This window comes from Platalea leucorodia, assembly GCF_965183815.1.
Source record: "Platalea leucorodia genome assembly, chromosome: 2".
Lineage (NCBI taxonomy): Eukaryota > Metazoa > Chordata > Aves > Pelecaniformes > Threskiornithidae > Platalea > Platalea leucorodia.
Window position 1 is genome coordinate 70,119,632 of NC_138824.1, and position 24,195 is coordinate 70,143,826.

The 24,195-nt window shown below is 44.8% G+C and overlaps 1 protein-coding gene across 1 annotated transcript; it reads right to left on the minus strand.

Moving 5' to 3' along the window:
* Positions 1–8,305: 8,305 nt before the first annotated feature.
* IL1R2 (interleukin 1 receptor type 2) lies at positions 8,306–23,277 on the minus strand (the record flags this gene model as incomplete). The annotated part of the gene is made up of 9 exons (XM_082303953.1): positions 8,306–10,785; positions 11,955–12,100; positions 14,474–14,609; positions 15,863–15,928; positions 16,984–17,158; positions 18,622–18,796; positions 21,071–21,329; positions 21,427–21,557; positions 23,252–23,277. The coding sequence occupies 9 exons, from the start codon at positions 23,275–23,277 to the stop codon at positions 10,676–10,678; spliced, it is 1,224 nt and encodes a 407-aa protein (XP_082160079.1). The 3' UTR covers positions 8,306–10,675.
* Between the last annotated feature and the right edge of the window lie 918 nt (positions 23,278–24,195).

The window sequence follows — 24,195 nt, forward strand, 5'->3', positions numbered from 1 at the left end:
AATTAGGAGAACTGTTGGATACCTTCTTTCTTTCCTTCCATCCTGCACTTGTGTGTATTCGTTATGAAGTATAGGAATTGGTTCCCCAAGCCCATAGAGCAAACATAGCTTTGAAAAACAGCACTGAGACCCTGCCTTTAAACTCTGGAGAGCCACAAGGTCCAGGCAGTGGGTTCAGGAGACCCCAGCATTTCTGATGTTCTGAAATGCTCTCAGGGGCATGTGAGAGCAACAAATAACTCAAGTTCATTAGGTTTTTTTGAAAGAATGTAATAAGCTATTGAATAGTAAGTTGCAAAAGTCTAAAATACTTCAGAGGGTAGCATATGTCCCTCAAGCTAATGGCATGCCAAACTAAAATATCCAAGCTCTAGTGTTGGCTTTAGTCTAATTCTGCTGTGTCCGTGAATATGAATGTAAGGAAAGTCAACAACTTTTGAATGCAAGGAAGTCAAAAGGTGAGCAAACAAATCACGTGCTGCAAAAAGTAACAGTGCTAACTTTAAAATTACCCTTTTCTTCAACCAAAACATGCACACATTAACATTTGTCCCAAAGGGACAAGTTCAGACCAAGTGAAAAAAGCTGCAACTATGTTAGTCACTCAACAACCTACTGTGTTTTATTAGGAGTCTGGCATTTATTTCACAGCCTAAATTTAGCTCTCTCACATGAACCTGGAGTCACCACTCTTACAGTGTTTAAATGACATGAGAAATGCAGAAGGTTGAAAATACAATACTATCAACATCTGCATTAAAAAGAATCCATTAAAAATGTGTCAGCTCATATTATTTTATTGTAATACACAAATACTTTGTGGTCTCTGATCCCATGCATTAAAGCTTTACTCAGCTCACATGGAAAGGCTGAATGACAGTGTATGACCACAAGTATCCATGAGTTAGTGACATATTTTGGTTGGTATCAAAAAAATGAATTACGTGCCCAATTTCATGTTAGATATACAGCGAGGAGTCAAAGGCTCCCACCTCGTGAGCCAACCTGAACTGCCTCAGCCCTGAGGAAAACATCCCTATATTAGGAACTGAAGTCAAAGTAAGTGCATCCAAACACCCACACAGGATGAGGAACAGCCAAGCCTGGGGCACTCTGTTGGCTTGACATCACCTGGGACTTCAGCTGACCAGGGAAAATAGCCTGAAATGAAGAAGGGGCTGCGCCACAGAAGTAGAGATGTGACACTGGTGTAACAGGGCTTTCCCCTTTCTCACAGGAGGTAGTACAAGAGATGGGGTCTGGAGGGCAGACAGGGTGCCCTGGCCACTGTAAGGGGTGGGATGTAAGAGAATGGGGGAGTTGTGCTTCTCCCAAAATAAAAGCCTGTTTGTTTCAGGCTACACCGACATTATGGTCCAATATGCCTATGTCAGCAGGCCACTTGTTTTTAAATACTTTTTCTCCCTCTCTGGTGGTTCTTTCAATGACTGAGCAAAATGCTTTGTTTTGAAAGGAAAAATTGAGTGCCCAGAAACCAAGGGGCTCCAAAGAGCTGAAGAGCGAGCCTGCAAGGCTGCCAGGTCTTGGGCTATGAGGTCCTGTCTGCGCCACACCAAAGCACCAAGGCCTGACATCTCCACTCAGGTCTCCAGCCATTCACCATTCAGGTTGCTCTGTTTGTTTTCTCCCCCCATGCAGGAGGCTGGGTCCCACCATGTGCCCCCTCCTGTTCTCCTCTGCCCCGAGAGAGCAGAGGAAAGGAAGAGGTGTGAGAAGATGCAGTGGAGTTTTCTTTCTCCCCTTCCTGAGCAAGATGTCTTGGGAAGAGAGGAAGCAGAAGGACTACAGCTTGCAGGTGAGCTGTGCTGGAACTGGTCTCTTTGCTCTCCCTCCCCATCTCCATACTGAAAGAGCCCCCAAGCAGGAGGGAAGGGAAGAGTCCTGCCTGCTTCTGCTGGGTTTTCTGAATGGTTGCTCTTCAGTGGAAGGTGGGTAAATGGGGATAGCATCCACTCAGAGAGGGTTCCTACCCCTCCTGAGCTCATCTGCAAGAGTCCTGCACATAGCTCATCATGTAAGAGTCACACCAGCTCCAGGTGAGGCTTTATGACCCGCACAGAAAGCTGTGTGGATTTGCAACAGTGGCAAAGGTACACAGCTGAAGAAAATGAGCCCATCCCACCACCCTGAGCCAGCTTGTTGTTCAGCTGGTCCCCTTGCATCCACTTTGCTGAAATACATGCTGCAAGCATAATAAATGAAAGGAAGATGGAAAAAAAGGAAGTGCTGAAACTGGACCAACTGCCTGGAGAGACCTAGGACCAAGGATAATCTCTGTAAATTATGTTTTGCCTGTGCAAACAAGCTGTGGCATGCTCAGACCTCCTCAAAGCATTGCATCATAATAAGTTGTTTTTAAGAATAACAAGACTAAAGTCCCATGATTCACTTTTAAACATCATTGTAAAAGTAGGTTTTAATTAGTTTGCTTAATCAAAAACAAATAGAATGAATGCCAGTGTTAAATATTACAAGCACTAAATCTAAACTACAAAGTTGGTGACTGAAGTACATGCAGTCTCAGACTGCCTCTGCATAACCAGTGTCCCTCATACTGGGTAGACAGTTGATGAAAACTTGAGTTACTGATTGAAGGAGGGGTGAGGGGATTGCACTTGGGTAAATCAACATTCTGCTCTTATAATTAAAAAAAACCCAACATCCAGGCACAGGCACTAATCCTGAAATGTGATCCCATGTGTAGCTTCTGTCAAGCCTTTAGCAGTTGTGTTTCAGCAGCTGGTTTCTGTGTCCTAAAGCACTGTTCCAGGACTGGGAGTTGGATGCCACTGCCACTTATCATTACTGCGCTCTTTGCTCCTTGTCTCTAGTGACCTGACATTCCCGACAGAGACTTCACTCCTGCTGCTTGCTTGCAGTCTGAGGGATCCTGCTGGCCTTAGCCAGGAAGCTCCTGTGAACCTTGCTGGGACAATGTTGCTCCATCGTGGTTCCCAGTGCACTGTTGTTGAAGTCATTTTTAGCTCAAATAAGGATCCAGAGACCTGCTGAAGCCTTAGACTGCAAGCTGTGAACTTTCACCTAGATATGCTGACCATATGCTGAAGTCCTACCCAGCTACATGAAGGAAGGCCCTGAAACCGGTGCAAACCAGGAACATAAGGGAGCCGAAACCATCAGCAGAAGCTGCAGCTAACAAGATAGGAAAAAGAATGACCTGCCTGGAGACTGGGAAAGGATCTAATAAGGAACAAGAAGACCCCATACCCAAATATTACTATTGGACCAAACTGTCGCATGAAGGGAGGGGAACATAGACTGTAAGGGTATAATTGCCCAGGGATTTCTTTGTTCAGGGTCCTCTCCGGAGGCACCCAGCTCGAGCTGCGCTTCACCACTGTACCGCTCAATAAATTTACCTGGCGTACGTCATGTTGGAGACTCTGCTTCGGGGAAACCGAGCGTCGAGCCTGAGGGGAGAGGAAGCACGCGAGGTGAGTGTGTGTGTGAGCGAGGAGTCGAAAAGGGGCGCCCGTCAGCTCAGCGGAGCTGCCCGCTGCGAAGGGACTGCGGTCCGAGCAGTTAAAGTCTCGGGTGGTGCGTGCGACTCCCTGGATGGTGTGGGAGTGCTCGGGAGGCTGCTGCTCCCTTAACGTGCACGGCCAAGAGTGAATGCCACAGGAGCAGCTGTTAAACAGTAAAATAAACAAGCAGAAAGCAACATTCATGAGACTGAGTGAAAAAGGACAGAGCAGTGTTTAAGGGCGTCCTCCTCCCACTCTTCTCCGCATAACGCAGGCACTTGATCATATGAAGAGCTAACTCATCTCTTACAACACAGTTTTGTTTAGAGACTGGATCACTCCCTCCAGTAGGAAAGCCAAATCTTATGAAGGGCTATTTTCCAGGGGCAACTGGCATCTCCCAGCAGAGTTTAAAGCAGATTAGGACTTCCAAGATGTCTACAAAGACATATCCAGCAATTGTGTTCAGGGTTTAATTCTTTTGATCTTCCAGCACTTATGAGCTTGAAAGGGCTGTAAATACGGGCACTGGAGATTTAACTGAGGAAATAACAATAACACAATAATTAAACTCTTAGATGGCATTTTTTATCTTCAGCTCTCTGCCCTTTTTTGATGGAAATAAAGAGCATAAAGCCAGAGGACATGATGCAGCCTTGCAGGAAGACCCCCTGCTGTCACACACATCAATTCCCTTTCATAGCTGTACCCAGCTCCAGGTTAAAAGTAATTTCTTTTCCTAGGCATTGCTCCTGCTGAGAAGCTCTTTCAGGACCTCACTGCTGGAGTGATTAGTGGCCAACTTATTTTTGGTTATGTGTTTTTCATCCCAGTCTCCTTCATTAGCAGAAATAAGTACATGCCCTTGCTTTTGTACTCTCTCACTGGATGTGCTTACGGGCAGTTACCATGGCCTGTCTCTCCCTTTCCAGGTAGAAGATAAGCTCATATTGCCTGTTCTCACAAGTTCTCCATTCCCCAAGTGTCCTTGCAGCACTTCACAGCTCTCCTGATGGGAAGCCACCCTCTTCCATCCATCTTTACATTCTCCCATGCAATCCATATTTCCTAAATGGCACCACATCAGCATGGTAATTAAAAAAAGAAAAAGCTTATACATTCTTTCCTAGCAAGAAGCAATCAGTCATACAGCTCTGCCACTCAGGTGGAGATGTGAATCTCTGATCTTTCGCTACTGTGCTTGCTCTGGCATTTTACTGGCTTAGATTCAGCAGGTAAACTACCCATCAGCTGTGATCAAAGGCAGGGCACGTGTTTCTCCCCTGAGCTGATAGCTTTTCTCTACTCACAAGGAGGAGGCCCTAGTCTCCAGCAGCCACAGGCTAACCGGGTTATGATGATGAGAGCTGAGAAACCACCGTGGCTTGCCCACTGTCTCCTCTAGAGAGTTCTCAAACCGGCTGAAGACCAGCCATGGTAAGTCCCAGTCAAAAGGAAAAGAGTGATAGCAACATATTGAGGGTACATGTAACGATACCCTTTAATTATTTAGTTCCCCACCTTGAAAGCCACAAATTACTTGAGAGAGGTTTTTTTGCAAGTAAACAAATATAATATCAAATCTTTCCAGTCATAGTCTGGCCCCCCTAGCACTTATGACGAAGCACATTTGGGAGCCAAAGTAAGCAAACAGGATGATTCATTTATCCCACAGCTTAGCAGATCGGTGAATCCTCTATAGCCAAGGGAAAACAGGACCTTTAAATGAATAGTACTGTTCAAGCCCCGCAAGATAGAAATGCTGGTAATGCCTCATTGTCCACAAAGAAATCAAGACTTGCATTTCTATGAAATTTAAGTACATATAAGTGAAGTTCCTGTGGCACTACTCAACAGATGACAAACCAGTAAAAACAGTGAGAAAGAGAGGACCTTCACTTCTTGTCAGGACTCAGAGATCAAATTTTTCAACACATTACAAAGGAGTTTGGTGTTTACACCTGAAGCTGTCATCAGGTTCTGAGACAATTTAGACTGGTGCAAAAACTTAAGACTGGTAGGAGGGACACACAACTATAAGAGCCAAACTACACTTTGCAGTTAAAGATTCAGCAATGGATGAATTTCCCAAGTTCTAACAGGACAGCTTGGAGCTATGTTTTTAAAAGTTTCCCCGTTATTATTAGGTGCCTGGCTCTCCTTTGAGGAACTTCAGGAAGATAGCAATATGTCCTTTTTGAAAACTGACTGGTGCTATAATTCATCCACTTTATTAAGCTCTTTATATTGTGTATACTAACTAATGTATAGACTGATATAGACTCTAATTTCCAGTGCAATGAACACAATAAAGCAGACTAATGAGTTGTTATATATATTTTTAGTGGTTTTCTTATCAACAGCTTGCGTTTGTCCACTGGCAGCAGGCTAGTTTTATGATAGTTCATTTGTACGTAACAGTTTTTTTTCCAGTCTGCTGCTGTTGCCCAGCAGTGCCTGCTGGGAGCAGGCGGGCGCTGGCTGCGGTGGGAGCTGAGCTGGCTGAGCGCTGTGGAAGGGCTGGCAGCCCCCGCTGCCCCGTGCTTGCACCAAGAGATCCTCGGTCGCCAGCAGTGGCACAGCAGACTTCCTCCTGGAGCAGGGAGGCTCTGTGTACTTCAGCCTCACACACAGGGCAGCTCCTTCTTTTCTTTCTGTAATAGCTGTGGCACTTCACGACCACATGGTCCATGAGCCACAAACGTTTTTCCAAGGCATTGACCAGAGACATTGTCAGCCTGTCTCTTACGTTGGATCCCACCATACGTAGCTTTGTGCCTGCCTCCCAGCCTCTTACAGTATTTTCATTTAGCGTGAGCCTGTGTCCTTGCTCTGCACAGGAAGATGCCAGCATTAAAGTTATTTCTCAAGAAAGCCCAGTAGCCTTGACTACTTGCCTCTGGGCTTAAACCTGTTTCCTCTCCAAAAAACTGAAATCAAGTGGTCCACAACCAATCATTCCTATAATCCAGGGTGGACTTGACTCACCTTAACTGGTGGAAAAATACAACCACCTCTAGAGGGCCATTCATCCCATTTATTTTAGGCATCGGAGAGAGCTCTTCCTCCACTGAGTGAAGAGGAAACATCAAAGGCTAGCTTGGACCAGCTGTATTCCTTTCGGCTGCATGAAGGCTGGATGAGAGGCACCCCACCCTAGGCTAGCTTTAGCAGCTCCAAGGTTACGAGTTGACACGGAAATCTCAGCTCCAAAACATAAGATCTATTCCTTACTTTTGCTCTCCTGGGTCTCTTGCTTTGCAGACTTGAGTCAGAATACTCATCAAACAGTTTTATGAGCTATTCTCATACTTAAAGCATTATTCCTGGCAATGGTATTTCACGTTTCTTGTCCTCCTGCACACACAGCTTCCCTCCCCAGCTACTAGAATAAAAAAAATCTAACCTTCTTATCTTGATCTGCCAAGATCAGCTCTGTGTGCAGATCCAATTCTTATTTCCATTTGCTCTCACCTTTATTTGAGGGTTTTGCTTGGGAACTAGGAGATCTAGTAATTTGGTGCTCTCCAAATGACGTTTACTTTGTTTCAGGTGCTACTCTGGTCAAACATTAGTTATGCTGTCTATTTAGATGGATAGCCAATATCAAGATCACATATTCTGAGTAAAACAAGAAAATAATTGTTAATTGAACTCATGTTTCCTGAAAAGAACTACTTCCACAGGAGCAGCCACTGTCCTAGATGCTAACTCATGCCAAGATTGTGGGACACCAGTCTCTTCCCCTCTGTAGATGTTCCTTTGAAGTTGTTGCAGATAGATGAGCTCTCTGGCAAATGCTATGAACGCACACAGTCCCAGGAACAAGGTGGCCTAGTCCTCCTTACATCATTCATTTTTCTGAAGAAAAACATTGTGGTGCAGAGCCCTGAATTCTTGATGTCAAGTGGCGTTCCCTGATACTGTATTTCTTTTCAGGTCCGATTATAAACTGGCACAAGTCCTCAGTCTCAGTTTGCCTTGAGATTTAGGACATTTTCTCCTCAAAGTACATTGAAGCTAATGACTCTGAACTTCCCAGGATGGACCTACCCAAAGGACAGTGACTATTGGAGTTCTCTAATTTTAACTGAAAAAAGGAGACAAAAATTTTGCCTTTGGGAAGCTGAATAAGACAGATCTCCCTGCCTGGGGAGCACATGCTAAAATCACATCCCCACAGTGACAGTCTGTGTTAACCTACGTTTCCAGAAGTCCCCCCACAGAAATCAGTGGAGGGACCCAACACTTCAACAGCTGGTAGCCAGAGAGAGAAAGGTCACCCAATTCCACCTGCCCAGAGTGAGTCCAGAGGCTTGGGGGACTGCAGAGCAAGGACAGCCGTGAATGTGGTGGCAGTGAGGAGAGGAGCTTGTCCCGTCAGGGTTTGGTCTCCCTTGGGTGTGACAAGGCACAGCTGCAGGGCGAGAGCAAAAGCAGCTGAAGGACGGAGCTCATCCCGCAGCCCCGCAGAGCAGGGGTCACTGCACCCCCGGGGGACGAGCCCCTCTGCAGCAGAGCGCTGGAAAAATCACACCTCTCTGGGAAAGAGCTGCCACCCCCAAAGACCCATCTCACATCTTCCTTCCCACCCAACTCACACACCAGCACTTTGTTTGCGTTTTTTTATTTTTTTTCCATTTTCATTTTTCCATTTTCCATTTTTCAAAAACAATATAGACCATGTTACCCTTGTTTATAACAATATAAATCAATGTAAAACGTTTACATTATGTAGGTCACTTGTTCAAGTCTACCTGTAAAACATTTACACTATATGTAGTTCATTTGAACAAATCTACCTGTGATGAAAGCCTTCAGAATATTACTATACCAGTAGTCAGAGAAGCAAATATCACTTCATAAAAGATAAACCTTTGTTTCTTTACATTCCCCTTGTATTCAAGATGCCACTGAGTATGTAACATCAGTTCTCTGTATGCCTAATTTTTATCTCACATTCACATTTCTTTCTCGTTCTCTAGTTTGGAGGAGGATCTGAGGTATTTAACTTTCTTATGGCATCAATACTCCATATACCAAAAGTTCTACTTCTTTTCCACTACTTCATGAAACCCAACCCCACGCCTGCAGCCAGGTGTGTTATCACACTACTCTTGGAGGATACAGATGGGTAGGAAGAACAAATCACATTTTGAAAGGTTACACTTATTGGCAAGCCGAATTTGTTCTCTCGTTACAGACTAGCAATTGCTTGATAAAAATGAGCATTCCTGATGTACCTAAAACATTTGTCATGTTCCTTCCAGCAATGGTCAGTTCATCTATAGTTTTCTTCCTTCAAAGAACAGATATCCAAGTGGATTGACTGTTTGCCACACTTGCAGCCACCTTTTTTCCATCTCCCCATAAAACTTATGTATTCTTTATTATCATCTTTAACACCCTGCACTTGGAAACAGTAAGCCCTGTGGTCTTGTTTGGTTGTCGTTGACTCAGACTGTGTCAGAAATCTAATCTCTGTGACTCTATCTTCACAGCAACCATTTAGAATATTTAAAGGGAGACTTTGGCTTAAATCTCATAAAATGTGAAGGTTCTTGCTAATAGATTGAAGGGGTTTTTAATTCAAGCCATATCCTGGTCTTTAAAATCCTTCCAAATATTTATCAGGCTAAACTCAGAACCTATAAGTGATGGTGGAAAGGAACTAGATTATGGCCTCTCTCAGATGGATGCGAGTTGTTCATTTCTCTAGTTTGTGGGACGACACACAGTTCTAACATTCTTCACAATTTGTTTCTTTGGACCCAACGTTTTTCCTGATTATTTTTTTCCTACAGAGACTGAAAAACCTCTGGGCTGGTTTATCCAAAAAAAGGCTTTATCTTCGGTGTCTGTGAGAGGTGTCAGTTATGGGTCTGTAACAATCTAGACCCTAAGACTGGATCTCTTCCCCTCCCATGCAGACAAAGATAATACATATTATAAATGATGGAACTATTTCTCAGCCATCATATATGTTATCTCTTGGAAGAGGAAGTAACTGAGTCATTCTACTCATTCTGATCCTCAAAGTACAACATAGTCACTGATTACCTATTGCTCCCCTCTGATTTATGTCAAGACTGGAATCCAGTTAGATTAACCTAATGGGCAGCGTTTTGCATCATGAGTAATCGATTTGCATACTTCCATCTAAAGGACACAAGGTTCCTGAAGCTGCATCAGCTTTAGACTGGTGCAGACTCATTGTTTATGGGAATCTAGGCCAGACTTTTATATATGTATCAGCGAGGAGAATCAGGCCAGTCATGAAAGAGTTAGAGGCACAGAAGGGCAAGACTGTACATTATTACTGGTAATCTGTCCAATCACTTCCAGGAATAAAACTTTGTATTAGTCAACTGACTCTCAAAACACTACAACATCCCTCCAAATTCTTTTCTTGGCAAAGATAATAACATGTTACAGCTGCCTATGAATCTCTAGCTACGAGACACTGGTAGTTAAAAAGGAACTGAATTCTCCAGTGTACAATTATCTGGTACACTGATGTAGTTATCCCTGGGGATGGGATATTCTGAGACAGTCCACTTAAGTAATCCAAATGGTGAAAAAAGTTCAATTTTCTGTGGAAAAGTTCGTAGATATACAGTTGCCATGACAACTGTATTTGGCTCTGGAAAAGGGAAAAAAGTGGCTGGTTTTAGACTGAAGTAAAATGAAATGAGTTTGAATGCTTAAGAAAACTGCATTTTCACTCAAGTGTGGAATAGTCCTTCTGTAGCAAGCTTTCTTAGCTTCTGGTTTTAGATTTTAGGGTTTTTCTTTTCCTTTTTTTTTTTTTTAAACAATAAGACTATTGGAATGAGAAAGGGCGAAAGCACCTCCCTTTCCCTACCCTTCCCATATCCAGGGCACATTCCTGATATTCTGTGTTCCAAAACACTACAGATTGCACCCTAGCTGCAAAATAACAGAAGCAGGTTTCCTGCATCTAGGCAGCATAAAAATGCAAACTTATATTTATAACTCAATCAGATCGTAGAAGACTTGGAGAAGAGGAAAATAGCTGATATATCAATCCGCTGGGAAAGCAGTTTGGTCTGAAATGTCTCTCTGTGTCTCGCATGAAAGAGAGCCATGATGATTTTTGTTCTGTTGGCGGTTGAAGAATAAAGGAGATTTTAAACCTTTGCTATTGTCTATCCTTTATCGGCTCTCTGCTTCCAGCACTTGTGTATGTATATCCCCCCTACAATCACGCCGGCCAATGCGATGGGAATCATTGCAATGTACCAGGACAAGCCAACAGCTGCAAAAGTAAAGAAATGAAATATTTTCAAAAACACCTCCCAGGAACATAGTTCTCTAAGTTCAAGGAGGAAGAGGAGAAATCACAATACAAAGGATGTCTGCAAGTTAACCTTCCAGCAGGGCTGATCACCTGTGAAAGGAAGAGGCCTATTGATTGAGCACTCTGGGAAACTCAGAGACACTCCAAGCAGGAAATAAAAGCACCGCGTGGCGAGGGAGTACATAACAGCCAGTCTGCCCTCAAGCTCTGTGAAGAGTTTTCTCATACAGAGCGCCCTATAAATTACTAATGATCAAGCCAAGACTCTGAGCTTTTTCCCAAAAGACAGCTAATTTCCAAGACCAGTGTCCACCCAGACCATTTTGGATTATTCCAGCCTATATTGGTTCATGGATTGCCTCCTCTGTCCTGTGACCTGTGTAGCTCATGGAAAACGAGGGCAGCACATCACCTAGCAAATGAGTACAAATCCCTCATCATAGGATGCTCAAGCGAGTCATGAGTTATAACTCATAATGAAGACTGTAAATGTTCATGTGCCTTTCTAAGACAGTGTGAGCAAGCTTTGGTGATTCATCAGTGTCATGCAAAGAAACAATTACCATTGCTTCACATTGTTTTTACAGCTGGTTCTTGGCCAATGGTCTATCAAACTGCAACATTAATTGCACTCAGCTTAGGGCTTCTCTTCCCATCACTAGGAGCCAAAATAACAACACCCATCATAACTTACACTTCTTGTTATTTTAGCGGCAGTCTGTGCATGAGGAGAAAGAACACTTTGATCTTTATTCTGGTATTGTCTTCTTTTTTTCCTACTTGTTGAGAAACTGGAGGAGATCTGGCCCTGCAGCACCCAATGGGAGTTTGCCAGTAGTCTCCCTGAGGCCATAATTTCCCAAAGTGTAGCTAAATTTGGGCCCTACCCAATGAACAGATATACAAGCACAGATCCTTATTCCTGCAGAAAATGTCATTGAATGACCCACAGAAATTGTATTTTGTGAACAGGCTATTCCAAAGTCGACAGGTGAAAGAGGCAACCATTTTTTCCCCAGGCAATAATTCATCCCGATACTGGCATTGACAGTATAAAAGGCTTGGATGATAATTTAGCATTAGAATAATGATAACAATTATTCCAAATAAGAAGTCAAACTAGTTACCTTCCTGCTTGACCCTTGTTGGCTGTGCTTGGTATCCATATCTGTTCTGGGCCAGACACGTAAAGTCTGTGTAAAAATCCACTTCTTCAACAGAATCAAAAATCAGTGGCACTTCAATGAAGTTTTCACCATTTTCTACAATTTCTCTGGAAGAAAAAGAAAAATGTAATGTTAAGTCCTTTTATAAGCTGGCTTTTCTCTGTTTGATGTGTTCATTCTAACAGCACATCACAAGAAAATGCATTGGATATTTGTTCATTTCTGAACTAGCCCCTAGGCATTAGAAGACACCTGTGTCTTCCAGCCCAGTTGTGCCAACTATTTGAGCCTCAGCAGTCAGTACCTGTCCTGCACTTCTCGAATCTTCCAGGAAAAAAAGAACAGGATCTGTCTTGCAAAAATAAAGGGAGGGAAGAAAGGCAAGCAGAATTCTGTATATCTTCGAGCTCTCCACACAGCATCGTGGAAGGACCTAATTCCTTCTCTCTGACCACCTATTCATTTCTGAGATTAATTCTTACTATCAGCTGGAAGAGGACATACGGAGAACATAACCCTGCAGATGCTCACTCAGCAAACTGAACCACCATTCCTGTCTATCACGTGCCCAAAGCCAAGCGCTCAATACAAGAAACTGTCTAGGAGGTTTCCAGCTTATTTCAACCTGATTGTTTCATCAGTCCAACTATTCAAAAGTGGTTTTCTAGCTTCAGTCAAACATTGTCTCTTGATATCTCTTAGTCATTGCTGGAGAATTTGTCCAGCTGCTATTTAGTGATCTGAGCATGAGCCTGTTATGCGCTGCGGCAATGGAGTTCCCTGGGTGCTCCTCCGAGGACTGTACCGCAGGAAGGCAGCAACACGGCGGTGGGTTCTTTGCCAGAGATTTCTGTGGGAAATTTGTTTTCCCGGGGGCATTTGACCTGTTTTGCCGTGCTGCCATTCTGAGGGCTTCCAGCAGAACTGCGGTGTCTCACACACCGCAGGCTCCACGTGAGCCCTAGCTGGCATGGTCCCTGTCCTTGTGCAACTGTATAATAATAGGTAACAGTAATAATGATAGTGATGGTAATAATAAAAATAATTGTTAAAGTCCAAGTAAGAAAGTACATGTGCTGCTCTATTCTAAAGCCTGCAGAGACTATAGCCACAGTACATTTTACGGCTCCTGACCACAGGTTTAACGTACTGTCACTGATCCATGTAAACAACATTATAAATTAATGGTCTCAATCATGCTGTGGGGAATGTGAAAACACATAAGGGCTTGGGCATACAGCTGACTTACCGTGTTACCGCTGGCTGCAGCTGTGCAATAAACTAAACATGGCCAGGTTGTTGTCTGGCACTGATGGCCACAAATGGCCAAAACCAGCTCACATCCATAACTATTAAACACTCTTGTCCCTCAAAATAGGGATGTCACATCCCCAAACTCTGTTGGAAATGGTCCCTGCCCCATGCTAAATCCTAATCGGCAGCCAGGAGCTCTTTGGGAAGATGCTAGCTGGTGAGTGACCAGTCTAACCATTAACAGCAGAGGCAATGGCATCCCAGAGCCCAGGAACCTTCCCGGCTCTGTCCACCAGTACCGGCAGAGCCACTGTGACCCAGGTGAGGGTGATGATCTTTGTGGATGCTCAGTTTCATCAAAGGAGATATAAAACACGCCGACTTGGACCTCATCGAAGAGATTGCAGCCGGTAGGTTTACCTCACACTTGCTAAAGCACTAGGCGCATGCCTGAATGTAGCGAGTTAGCGCTGCTCAGGTGACATGTGGCAGGTACAGAAAGCAGATCTTTTCCCTCCTTTCCTAGCGGGAAAAGCCTTGAGGCATGCAGCTATGAGGCAGCTGAGAGAAGGCTCCGCAAGACGGGGAGAGACCATGGATCAGGGCAAGAGGATGTGGGACATCCTGCTTCTCCCTCCCACCAGCATCCCCCCCAGTGCTTCCCTGGCGCCAGCTCTGGCACTCGCTGGGCGTCTCTGTGAGTCACTTTAACTCACTAATGTGGAAAAGAACAACCCTAAGGGGAAAAACAATGATATTAAAAAAAAAAAAAAAACACAACAAAAAACAAACCACTGGATAGTTTTCTGTTGTCTTAGTGTGTTCAGAGAACCTCATCAAAGACAGGGAGAGGATGTTGCTGTTTTGCTGGCACAGGACAAGGAGAGAGATAAGAGAAGCACTGGGAAGGATCAAGTCCCATTGCTTTCCACTGCAGTCAGCTCTTACATCAGCTCAGCTGCCCATGAAAATGTGCTTCAAGTTTAAACCTTGAAGTTGGCTCATTTGCAGTATACCATGAATAAAAACCAGAGATAAAGAATTGATTTAACACTGCCTGGGTTGGGGTTTTTTTGCTTGCCTGCCTGTTTTTTTCTCAGCTTTCCCCTTCACTTCAGATCTGTCCATATCCCATTTCATTACCTGGCATTCAGCTGCACAGAGAACCGCTGTAACACTGCAGGTTAAAACAACAAGCACAAGGAAATACTTTCAGCCAGACTTACTGTCGTTCCCCCTCTGTAATTCTGCTTCGCTTGTAAACCACGTCGACGGTGGTGTCATTTGCTAGCCATTCCACGTCGGTATGGACGTGGCTGCTCAGGCCAACAAACACTTTGCATGGGAGAGTCATCTTGGAGCCTGGTGGTAAAAGAAAGTTTAAAAAAAACATTTGGATACATATGGAGAACTACTCTTTCTCTTGGTGAAAACCAACATCTCCAGTGGGAGATCAAGCTCCCATATATCGAACACCGCTACATTCAAAACTGAAGTTAAGCCCCAGATTGCTTTTGATCCCCTGTTCTTTGGCAGCAAGACCCTTCAGTCTGGCAGTCTTTCTCGCTGCTAACCAAATTATTTTCCCATTGCAACAGTCAGCAACTCTTGCACTAGACACATTCCTCAGGAGGCAAAGCTGTGTTCTTGTGGCCTCGCTCCTTCTGACGTACTGCAGCCCAAAGGGCAGGGTTTGATTTACCACCCAGGAGCAACTGCATTAGCCAGCAGTGTAGCTTCACTCAGAGGTGCTGTGGGCAGGGACATTCAGCTCAAGGTGGGACCTCCAGAGATAAAGTGATCGTGCAAAAATTCGGAAATGTTGCCACAATTACTGTAACTCAGAGCTGAGGACAAAGAGCCTTCGGACTGGTACATATCTATATTATATGGAAAACACAGGGCTCAATAATGCATACAATTTTATTATTATATCTGTGCAGATGGTGACAAAAGGGATATAAAACACTCCACAGGGCTAGATAGGGAAAAAAAAATGACTTGGTAGTCCTACACTGCTGGAAAGAAAAGTGGCAGGGAAAACTAAGACATCATAGGACACAGCTGTGTATATAGTACCAAAGTTAAAAAAGCTTAGTGTAAAATATACCTGGCATTTTCTGGGAAGAGGAAGTGCAACAGGAATTTGTTGTCATAATATAATCTTCAAAGAAAAATTGAGATCCTATCAAGGTACTTTCTAACTAACAACAACTGTCTAGTTCAAGCAGTAAAAAGCAATGAAAAATGTCTCCTCCCAAAGAGCTAGGTGGCTCATTCAAAGCCACCAGACAACCTAGATCAATTTGAGGGAATATTGAAAACAAATAGTTCTTAGTGAAGGGGAACTCTGAGCAGCTGATCTAAGGGTAAAAACATGCTTTTCTTGCTTTGTCAGAGGCTAAAACTTACAGCATTTCTGTAGCTTCTCCTACATGAAAGAGAGCATCTAGTTGTAGATAATAAGAAGGAAAAACTACTCCAGCAGCAACCCTCAGCTAATGTAATTGAAATCAAAAGAAATACGACAATTTATGCCAACAAATTACACTGTAAGAGGACCTGCTCTAATTTTGCTCTGATTAGATGTTTCCAAAAAGAACGCTGGGCCTTACCGAGAGCAGCTGATGTCGTCTTTTGTGTTGGATACACAATTATTGGGGTAATTCTCTTTTCTTGTTCTGGAGAGAGACAGGGAGTCAGTGCTAGCACCACAGAAAATTTGGGCATTGCCCCAGAACTATAAATACAAATGTGCCATGTCGCTCAACATCTTTCATCTCCTAGTAAAACATTTGATTATTAAGCCCACTGGCAAAGAGAGAAATTCCGATTTCAAGCCCAGAGGTCTGTGTTTGTGGGGATAGATAGGATCGACTCCACAGCTTGATCCCGAAAGCAAGTCATGTGCTGCCCCCTGAGGAATTTATGGCTGCGGAGCGCCGTTTGGAAGCAACAGTAAGGGGAGGCACTAAGGCCGGTCCTTTCTATGAGCGGTGAGCGCCGCGATGCTTGCACCCCCATTTCATACTTGCAAAAAGCAGCGCAGCCACAAGCTGAAGCGGAGAACGGCCGTGTGCATGACCGAAAACTACGCCCTCAGCACTCCCACGCCAGCCAGGCGTTCAGCTTTCAACCGCCACTTCCACGGGCGGCCAGCAGTCCCCACCCCCCGGTCGCCTCCTTCCCGGGCGGCCCCCGGCCCCGCACTCGCCCCCGGCCCGGGTCGGCACCTCCCCGGGGGCGGGAGGGGCGGGGCCGGGGGCGGGGCCCGGGAGGGGCGGGGCGGGGCGGGCGGCGCCGGGGCACGCCCGCCCCCTGCTGGCCGCTGGGCGCAGCAGCGCCCGGCTGGGCGGGGCGGGCCGGTTTCACCCGTTTGCGAAATACCGGCTTTCCCGCGTCCTGAGCGAGCGTTAAACGTTCGCTTTCCTAGGCCCTCTGAGGTCTTCTGCAGTGACACGCCCCCCCGCCCCCCCAGGACATACATTATGCGGTTTAACGGCCACAGGTGCTGGCAACACCGAGTTCTGCCTCCCGCAAATCTGCCGCGGGTCAGGCGAAGGGGCGACCCCCGCCCTGCCGGGGTGCTGCGGGAAACCGGTCAGTGCCCAAGCACCCGCGGCCTCCCCCTGCCTTGGCAGCGCTGAGAGGCCAAGCGTCAGTTCCTCTCCCGAGTTTCGTTGACAAACAACAGGTTTCCTTCAGTGCTGTAATGTGTTAAGGTGTCAGTACTTACCAACGGTCTCCAGCTGAATTGTTCTGGTGATTTCATACACGACACCTTCATATGGAAATGACATCTTGCAGGTGTAATAGCCAGCGTCTGTTGGTAGCACAGAAGTCATGATCAGAGCGGTCGAACCTCTCAGAATTACGAATTTTTCATCGTCGTCTTCCAAAGGCCGAGCACCCTGGAGGAAGGACAGCAACTGGTGTTATGGCTCAGATGACAGATGTGGTTACACCCTGTGTAACTTCCAGGCAAAACTACTTATCCTTGCCTCTCTGCTATTAAAAGTTCACTTATCTCTGGGAAATCTGAGCAGTTCCACTTTCCTACCAAAGGGCAAGTTCCTCAAACATGTATCCGTCTCTAAAATGCTCTGAGGCACTACATGAAGTGTGAAGAATCTCTGTTTTAGTCTATATCTATAATGTGTGTACAGCTTTTCAATAAAATGGACATTTTAGGGTGGAAAAGATATAATAGGCTCTTTACTGAGTTCTCCTAAGAGTAGTCAGCTAACACATTCTTCTAAGACAAAACCATTTTAGTAACGGTAAAGGTTTTCACAACACTATTACTTTCCATACATGACCTCATAAGAGTAATATTCCAAGCCATTCTTCTAAGATAAATACATTTTAGTAGTCATGCAGGTTTCACAAAACTATTAGTTACCCTACATGATCTCATAAACTGTGATAAATTCCTGCTCTGTATAACTAAGGCTCTGTTTATACATGGGTTAGAGCCCTGCTAGGAGCAGTGATGTTCCTGCTCCATGAAGGCAGGCTAGCTCTTATTGACAGTTGTAGCCAGAACCATGTTGAGGGCGGCAGCCTTTCACTTAGGTTAGTAAGTAAGTGGGTTATAGCCTGCTTCTGAAGGGAGTCCAGAGCGCAGACATTTTGCTGGTATGGTACCAATCATGCCATAGGCACTGCTGAATGAGGCCAGCCTAGGCATTGCATCCTATGGTGAGAATGATTGCTGCATGAGGGAGAGCATACGATCATAGTGGGAGTGTAAATAAAAGCTAAACCATGGTATTATGGAAGTATAAGAAGAAGAATCCCGTGCTGTCCAGTGCGAGATTGTACAGCTGAAGATGATCAAGTGAAGGATATTTGACCTTACAGGCAGAACCAGGCTTGCTTACTTGAAAAGCCATGGACTGGCAAGTCAGGCAAGGGAACACCATAAGCACTGTGTGATGAATCTAGTATTTCCAAATGCTGTGTCCCAGTTGATTAATGAAAGCTACCCCACCTGAACAGCTCACACGAGGGAAACATCACTGGGCGGCCCTACTTTGTGGGATTCACTAGAGGGGCCATAAAAAGAAGCATAGCACCAAAGAGAAGGGTCTAATCTGAAGTGGCAAACCCTGGAGTCAGGGTAGGTAATCCAGCCTTAAAAATAGTTACACTGCCTGTGAGAGCATATAACATGTGGAGCACTTCACCCTGTGCTGAGTCCACTATAGAGATTCTCTCTTAAAATATATACATCTGCCCCAAAATTCCTAGTATATTATGCTGTGCTCATGGCTTTAACAACATCATGTTCAGGAGAAGCAGAAAGCGGAGATGTATGTGCCTTTACAAACAGGATGGGATGAGGCTTTGCACAAAGAGGTGAAAGTTCTACCTTGTACCACTTGAGCTCCAAGCTTGTCCTGTTTGGTGTAAAATCCCACAGGTCAGGGCAAACGATCTTTCCAGAGGTGAAAGTGAAGAGGACTTGGCGATAGGCAATCTCCTGAGCAGCTGTTTTCTCCACGACCGTGAGGTGGATGGAGACCGCGGCGCAGTAGGAGGAGTTCCTGCAGACAGAGTGGGGAGAGGTGAGCACCCACCAGTGACAAGGGGAACTCGAGTGACACCCTTGGTTTCCTCCTGGCTCCCTTTCCCTCCTTAGCTGTTTCTAAGAGGCCAAGACCGAGATCATACCAGGAGGGAATCTGGAAAATCACTGGTGCTGGTTTTTTTGGAGTAATCTAAACATGTTGCTGACACATGTCCGCCTTGGATCTTCAGTCTTGTTCTTTCCTTTCCTTTCCTTTCCTTTCCTTTCCTTTCCTTTCCTTTCCTTTCCTTTCCTTTCCTTTCCTTTCCTTTTCTTTTCTGTACACCAAGCTTGCTGTGCACCCTTAGGCTAAGGCATGATTTTAATTTTGCAAGGAGGGGGAACATGTCTGCCTAAACAGTAGCAGATGTGTCATGAACCCTCCACCATTTCTTTGAAAGAGGTCTTGACTGTGAAAACCCTAATGATTGGGACCTAAAGATGAAATAAAAAGCTTGAAGCATGTATTAAAATACATCTGCAGTTACTATTGCACAACCAGTAAGCATTTCTGTGAGCCTATATTATTTTGCACGGAAAAGAAGGCATTCCTGCCTTGAAAGTTTTACAATATTTAACTTTCTCACCCCAGGTGACAATTTCTTCCAGTCTCAAGGAGGACCAAACTGGGAGAGATGATAGGTTCTTAAACCATGTCCTTTCTGACCTCTGAAAGCCTGCCTCAGAGATGCCTTCACCCAGGGCAGTGCCTGACCCCTGTGGGGCCCAGCAAAGCCAGGAGGCCCGGGGGGCTGCGAGCAGGCAGACTCACACTACTGCTGGGGCACTGGGGCTGGCTGTCGCCTACAGGTCGGACATCCAAATCCAAAATACTTGCTCAGCAGAAGCAGAGATCTGGGATAGTTTGCTTCTACCCTCATTTTACAGAGTGTTGAAAAAAAAAAAATGTGATGGCTTCCCTGTGGCATGATTTGCAAAAGAAATACAATTTTTTAGTACTTTATTAATCCTGCAGTAATGCTGGTGATGAAGCTATGTACTCCACTCTTGCGTATCTTTTTCAAACAAGTTTCACAGCATTTTACTATAGTTGTCAGTAACACTGCCGCAGTGTTATAGGTTGAGGAACTGAGGCAGAATAGTCCAAAAAGAGGATTAAAAAGCACCCTTGAAGGTCTCAGGCAACTACCCTCTGCTCTAGGACAGTATTTGCAACCTTTTGTTATTCTGGCCTCACTATCAAAGTCTTCTCTTCTGCCCCACCACTGCAATCACTGCTGAAACATGTGGAAAGGCCAACCCAATATGCTGAGCATGGTTTATTAACTTGAGTTCTGCCTGTCCCTCTCTTCTACTTGCTGACTCACATCACTCATGAGGTGTGCCTTGCCAGCAAGGAAACACAGGCAGCTCCGGGGATGTAGTGACATGTTTTCCACTATAGACCCCAGAGCAAGGTGCCAGTTCCCAGGGGTGTACTGGGAGGCTGACTGGATGGAGGAGCTGGCAGGGGACAAGGACCTGGGACACCTTCTGGAGTTCAGGCTCTAATGGTGACAAGCGTTTTTGCCTTCCTCAGTCCCCCCCCAAATCCAGACCCTGGTACCTCTTTCGAAACTGTACAATGGGCTGTCAGATTGTAAACACTCAGAAAAAAATGACCGATAGGGCTGAAAAAAAGCCATGGCTCAAGTCTCAGCCCACTGCAATATCACAAGTCTGGTACCAGTCTAGTAAATACACATCAGGTCTCATGAAAGATCTTCCAGCAATACCAAAGCAATCAAATGCTGGTTTAAAATGTGAAGCAGAAGAAAAGTAAAGCTCAGGGATAAGGAAGAGGGAAGAAGGAAGCCACTGCAGAGCCACCGTGCCTCGGTACATGCTTCGTAAGGCAATCTGAAGTGCAAACAAGGCCATTTGCTTGTCTGGAGCTGTAACATGAGGGCTGTGTTCTGCAGAATCCACTGCCCGCAGCATGTCCCCGCTTGCCATAGCCCTGAGGCTCATAAATAGGCTAGAACAAACTCTCTGTAGACTGTATTGTTGTGAGACTGTAGCCAGAGTGGCAATACTGTGTCACGATTTATCCAGATTTCAGTGTATGTATCTATAGGAGACACACAATGTGTTTAAGAGTTCTGACGCCACATTTTTTTCCCTAATAAAGTCGGTGAGGAAATGGTCTTATTCAGACATGCTCTGAACATAACTGGAGTTCAGAATCAAGCTAATGTATTTTAGACATAGTCATCTTGTTAGTGCACTGGAGTTTCTTTTAAATACCCACCTTCTGGTGCAGATATATACTCCTGAGTCTTCTAGCATTGCTGGTAAAAACCAGAGTGCATCTCCTTTTGCCCAGATTCTTGGATCTTCATCTCTTTCTGATATCATGGGGTTCGAACCATTTTTATACCATGTGATATTAGGGGTCAAGGCAGAAAAATCCAAATGTTTGTATCTGGGGGAAGGGCATTTCAGAACCACAGGTTCTCCATGCAGTTCATAGTAGTGTGTGAAAAACACGGTGTGATCTGGGCAGTTTTCTATATAAATCAGAGATATTTTTACATTACTGTTAGACAGGCACATTAAAAAAATGGGAGAGGGAGACAGAAAAAAAAACAAAAAGCACGCCCTTACCTGTGCTTTTGATTTGGTGGAGTCTGAAAGTGGAGGCGCCTGCTGTGTACATCACCAGGACAAAGAAAAGCCCACGCATTTTTTCCCAGAGGAAATCAGAAGGAGAAGACTGAGGTAAAATGTCTTGAAATCTACAGGGAAGTTTATTACAAGACAGAAAATACAATGAAAATACTGAACATTAACTTCAGAGTTAACTGCCCTTTTCCTCACTCCAGACCTGGTGAGCTTTGGTTCACGCTTAGTGAGCAGAAAGTCTTCTTCATCCCTAGTTTATGGAGGCTGACTTGTGGACTAAGAGCATCTGGTGTGGCACAAACACATCACTTCTGTTCCTTTCCTTTCACTCCAGGAGATGCAAACAACATACCACAAGATGCTGCTGTCCCCACGGCTTTTCAGTGCAACAGCTACGGGTGGAAAAGTCTAGCTCTGCTTATTTTGCAACAAGATGTGACTGAGGTGCAGGTCAGCTGCTTCGAGTTAGCTGTAGTGTAGCAGCTTGGGTGAACACAGGAGCAAAGATGCAGCAGAATAGACTTTACCTCTCTTAAGCAGTCACTTCAGGTGTCTCCCAAGGTTGTACGGACCTCATTAAATCCTGTGTCACTTTATCTTCCCCACTGTGGCTACCAAAGTAGGCCAGCTAGCGTAGATCAGGCTGCAGGCAAACTTCCTGCTATAACCAGAGCCAAGCTTTCAAAGTCTCCAACAAATGTTTCCCTTGGGACAAAAAACTTTGACTCCCATGGCACACACCCCCATCTTGCTGTTGGTACGCAAGTGAGTTTTCAGCATGGACACTATTACCACCTGTGCTAAAAAAAAGATGAGGAAACCCCTGAACAACTTGTCCTAAAAATCAGACAAGGTGACACTAAGGGAAAACAAAGCTATCTGCTGCCAGTTATTCATGAATTGTCATCTGTATTGGCCTGACATGGGCAAGGCAGCTTCTGCGTACATCACTGAATGCTTTCTGCTCTGCCACGAGATTTCAACTGCTGCTACTCAGTTGATTGATTGTGTGTTATCTCAGTGTACCACAGGCAAAAATATATAAAACATGCTACATATAGGAACCAGTTTATGCTCTATGTAAGGTGTTTATGTGCAATATAGTACACACATGCACGTGATACAGACTATTTCCATTTTATATACAGAAATGTAAATTGCATGCATTTAACATTAGCCTAACACTATGATTGTCCCATAGGATGAATAATAAATGACTGGACAACTACTTCAAATTCTATCCAAAAGCAAAACCATATTTCTATCAATATAACACAGTCATATTCATAGGTACTCACCTTCAGGCATCTTCTGTATATCCCATCATGCTCATATTTATAATGCAGTTTTAATCCAAATTTCTCCCTGTTCTAGTAGCTATATTCATCTGACATCTGATGGTTTGACTATAATAAACTATTTCCAGCTTATTGTCCTCTCTACAACACCATAAAGCCAACCTCTTGCTCAATAATACTGTTTCGTAACCATGGGTCGTCTCCCCTACCGCTAGATCTGCCAGGGTTTCCAGGGCATTGGCATGGAGCTGTAGCCCCTCTCAGGGCTACACCTGGACTAGGTGCTAGGGGCTTTGTCTGCGGCGTTAACAAGCCCCATGGTTCACATGTAACCCTGTAACAGGGGAGTTTCTCTCTCGTTAGATCCTTTGCCTGATGAAAATACTTGGTTACTTCATTCAGAGCTTTCCGGTCCCTTTGGTTTAGTATCTAGCAATCTCCATAAGCCCCACACAATCTGAGGGTTTAGGGGAGGTTTTCATTCTCAAATTTCCGTCAGATTCACTTACCTGTGGTTCTGCAGTCTTTTAGCCATTAGCTTCTCATGAAAAGATACACAACTGAAAATTGCTAGTGAGGATCTTATATAGGGTTTAGCTCAAGACACAGCGGAAACTTGTCTCTTGTTGCCCAATCAGATTTGTGTCAGAACCAAATGACATTTTAGAACCACCTTTCTTTCCTTCCGTAGAGTGAGGATGAGAGAAACAGAGACACAGAGAGAGAGAAAAAATATGTATTTGGATTTCCCAAAAAAGGGGAAATGACTGCCAAATATATGACTAAATTTCCCTTTTTCTGACGAACGGTAGTTTGCATACACTCGTGTTTTCACATGACTATTTCACGCTCTACCTCAAATAAAAAATTCTCATGGGTAACAAAAGGTGTCCTGCTGCATAGTCAGCAGCTAAATGATTGCAATCTTCACATAATGTGGTTTAGCAAGTCATTCATGGACAACATAAATCTTTTGTGATTTCCCAGATCGTTTGTGAATCACGAATGGGTTGATTCGCCTTTCCTTCCATAACATCCATCTTAGTGTCACAGCTTACATTAAGGCTCTCTTTGCGATGGAGTACAAAGAATTAACAGATATAAGCAGATTATGGCATCCAGGCTCATGAGCAGAAGGGGTATGGGTTATGGATTATGAACTGTGGCAATGTTGGCCTCCACCTGTTCAGAAGAGGGCAATCTAGTGGAGAACTTCAGTCTGGAACTGGACCACAAGCCCATTTTTCCTGTGCCTTGTCCTGACATGTGATGCCTCCTGCAGGCAGCCCTGCGTTTCTTACAGTCTCTTGAGCCCTCGGGGAGCAGCCGTGGTGCAGTGCCTCATTGCTAGCCCAGCAAGGCAGTGCGTGGGGTCCCACTGACCGGCCGGACCTGGAGCCAGCACACAGGTCCCAGCTAGCAGACATCAGTACAATGCCCTCCCCTCCCTGGG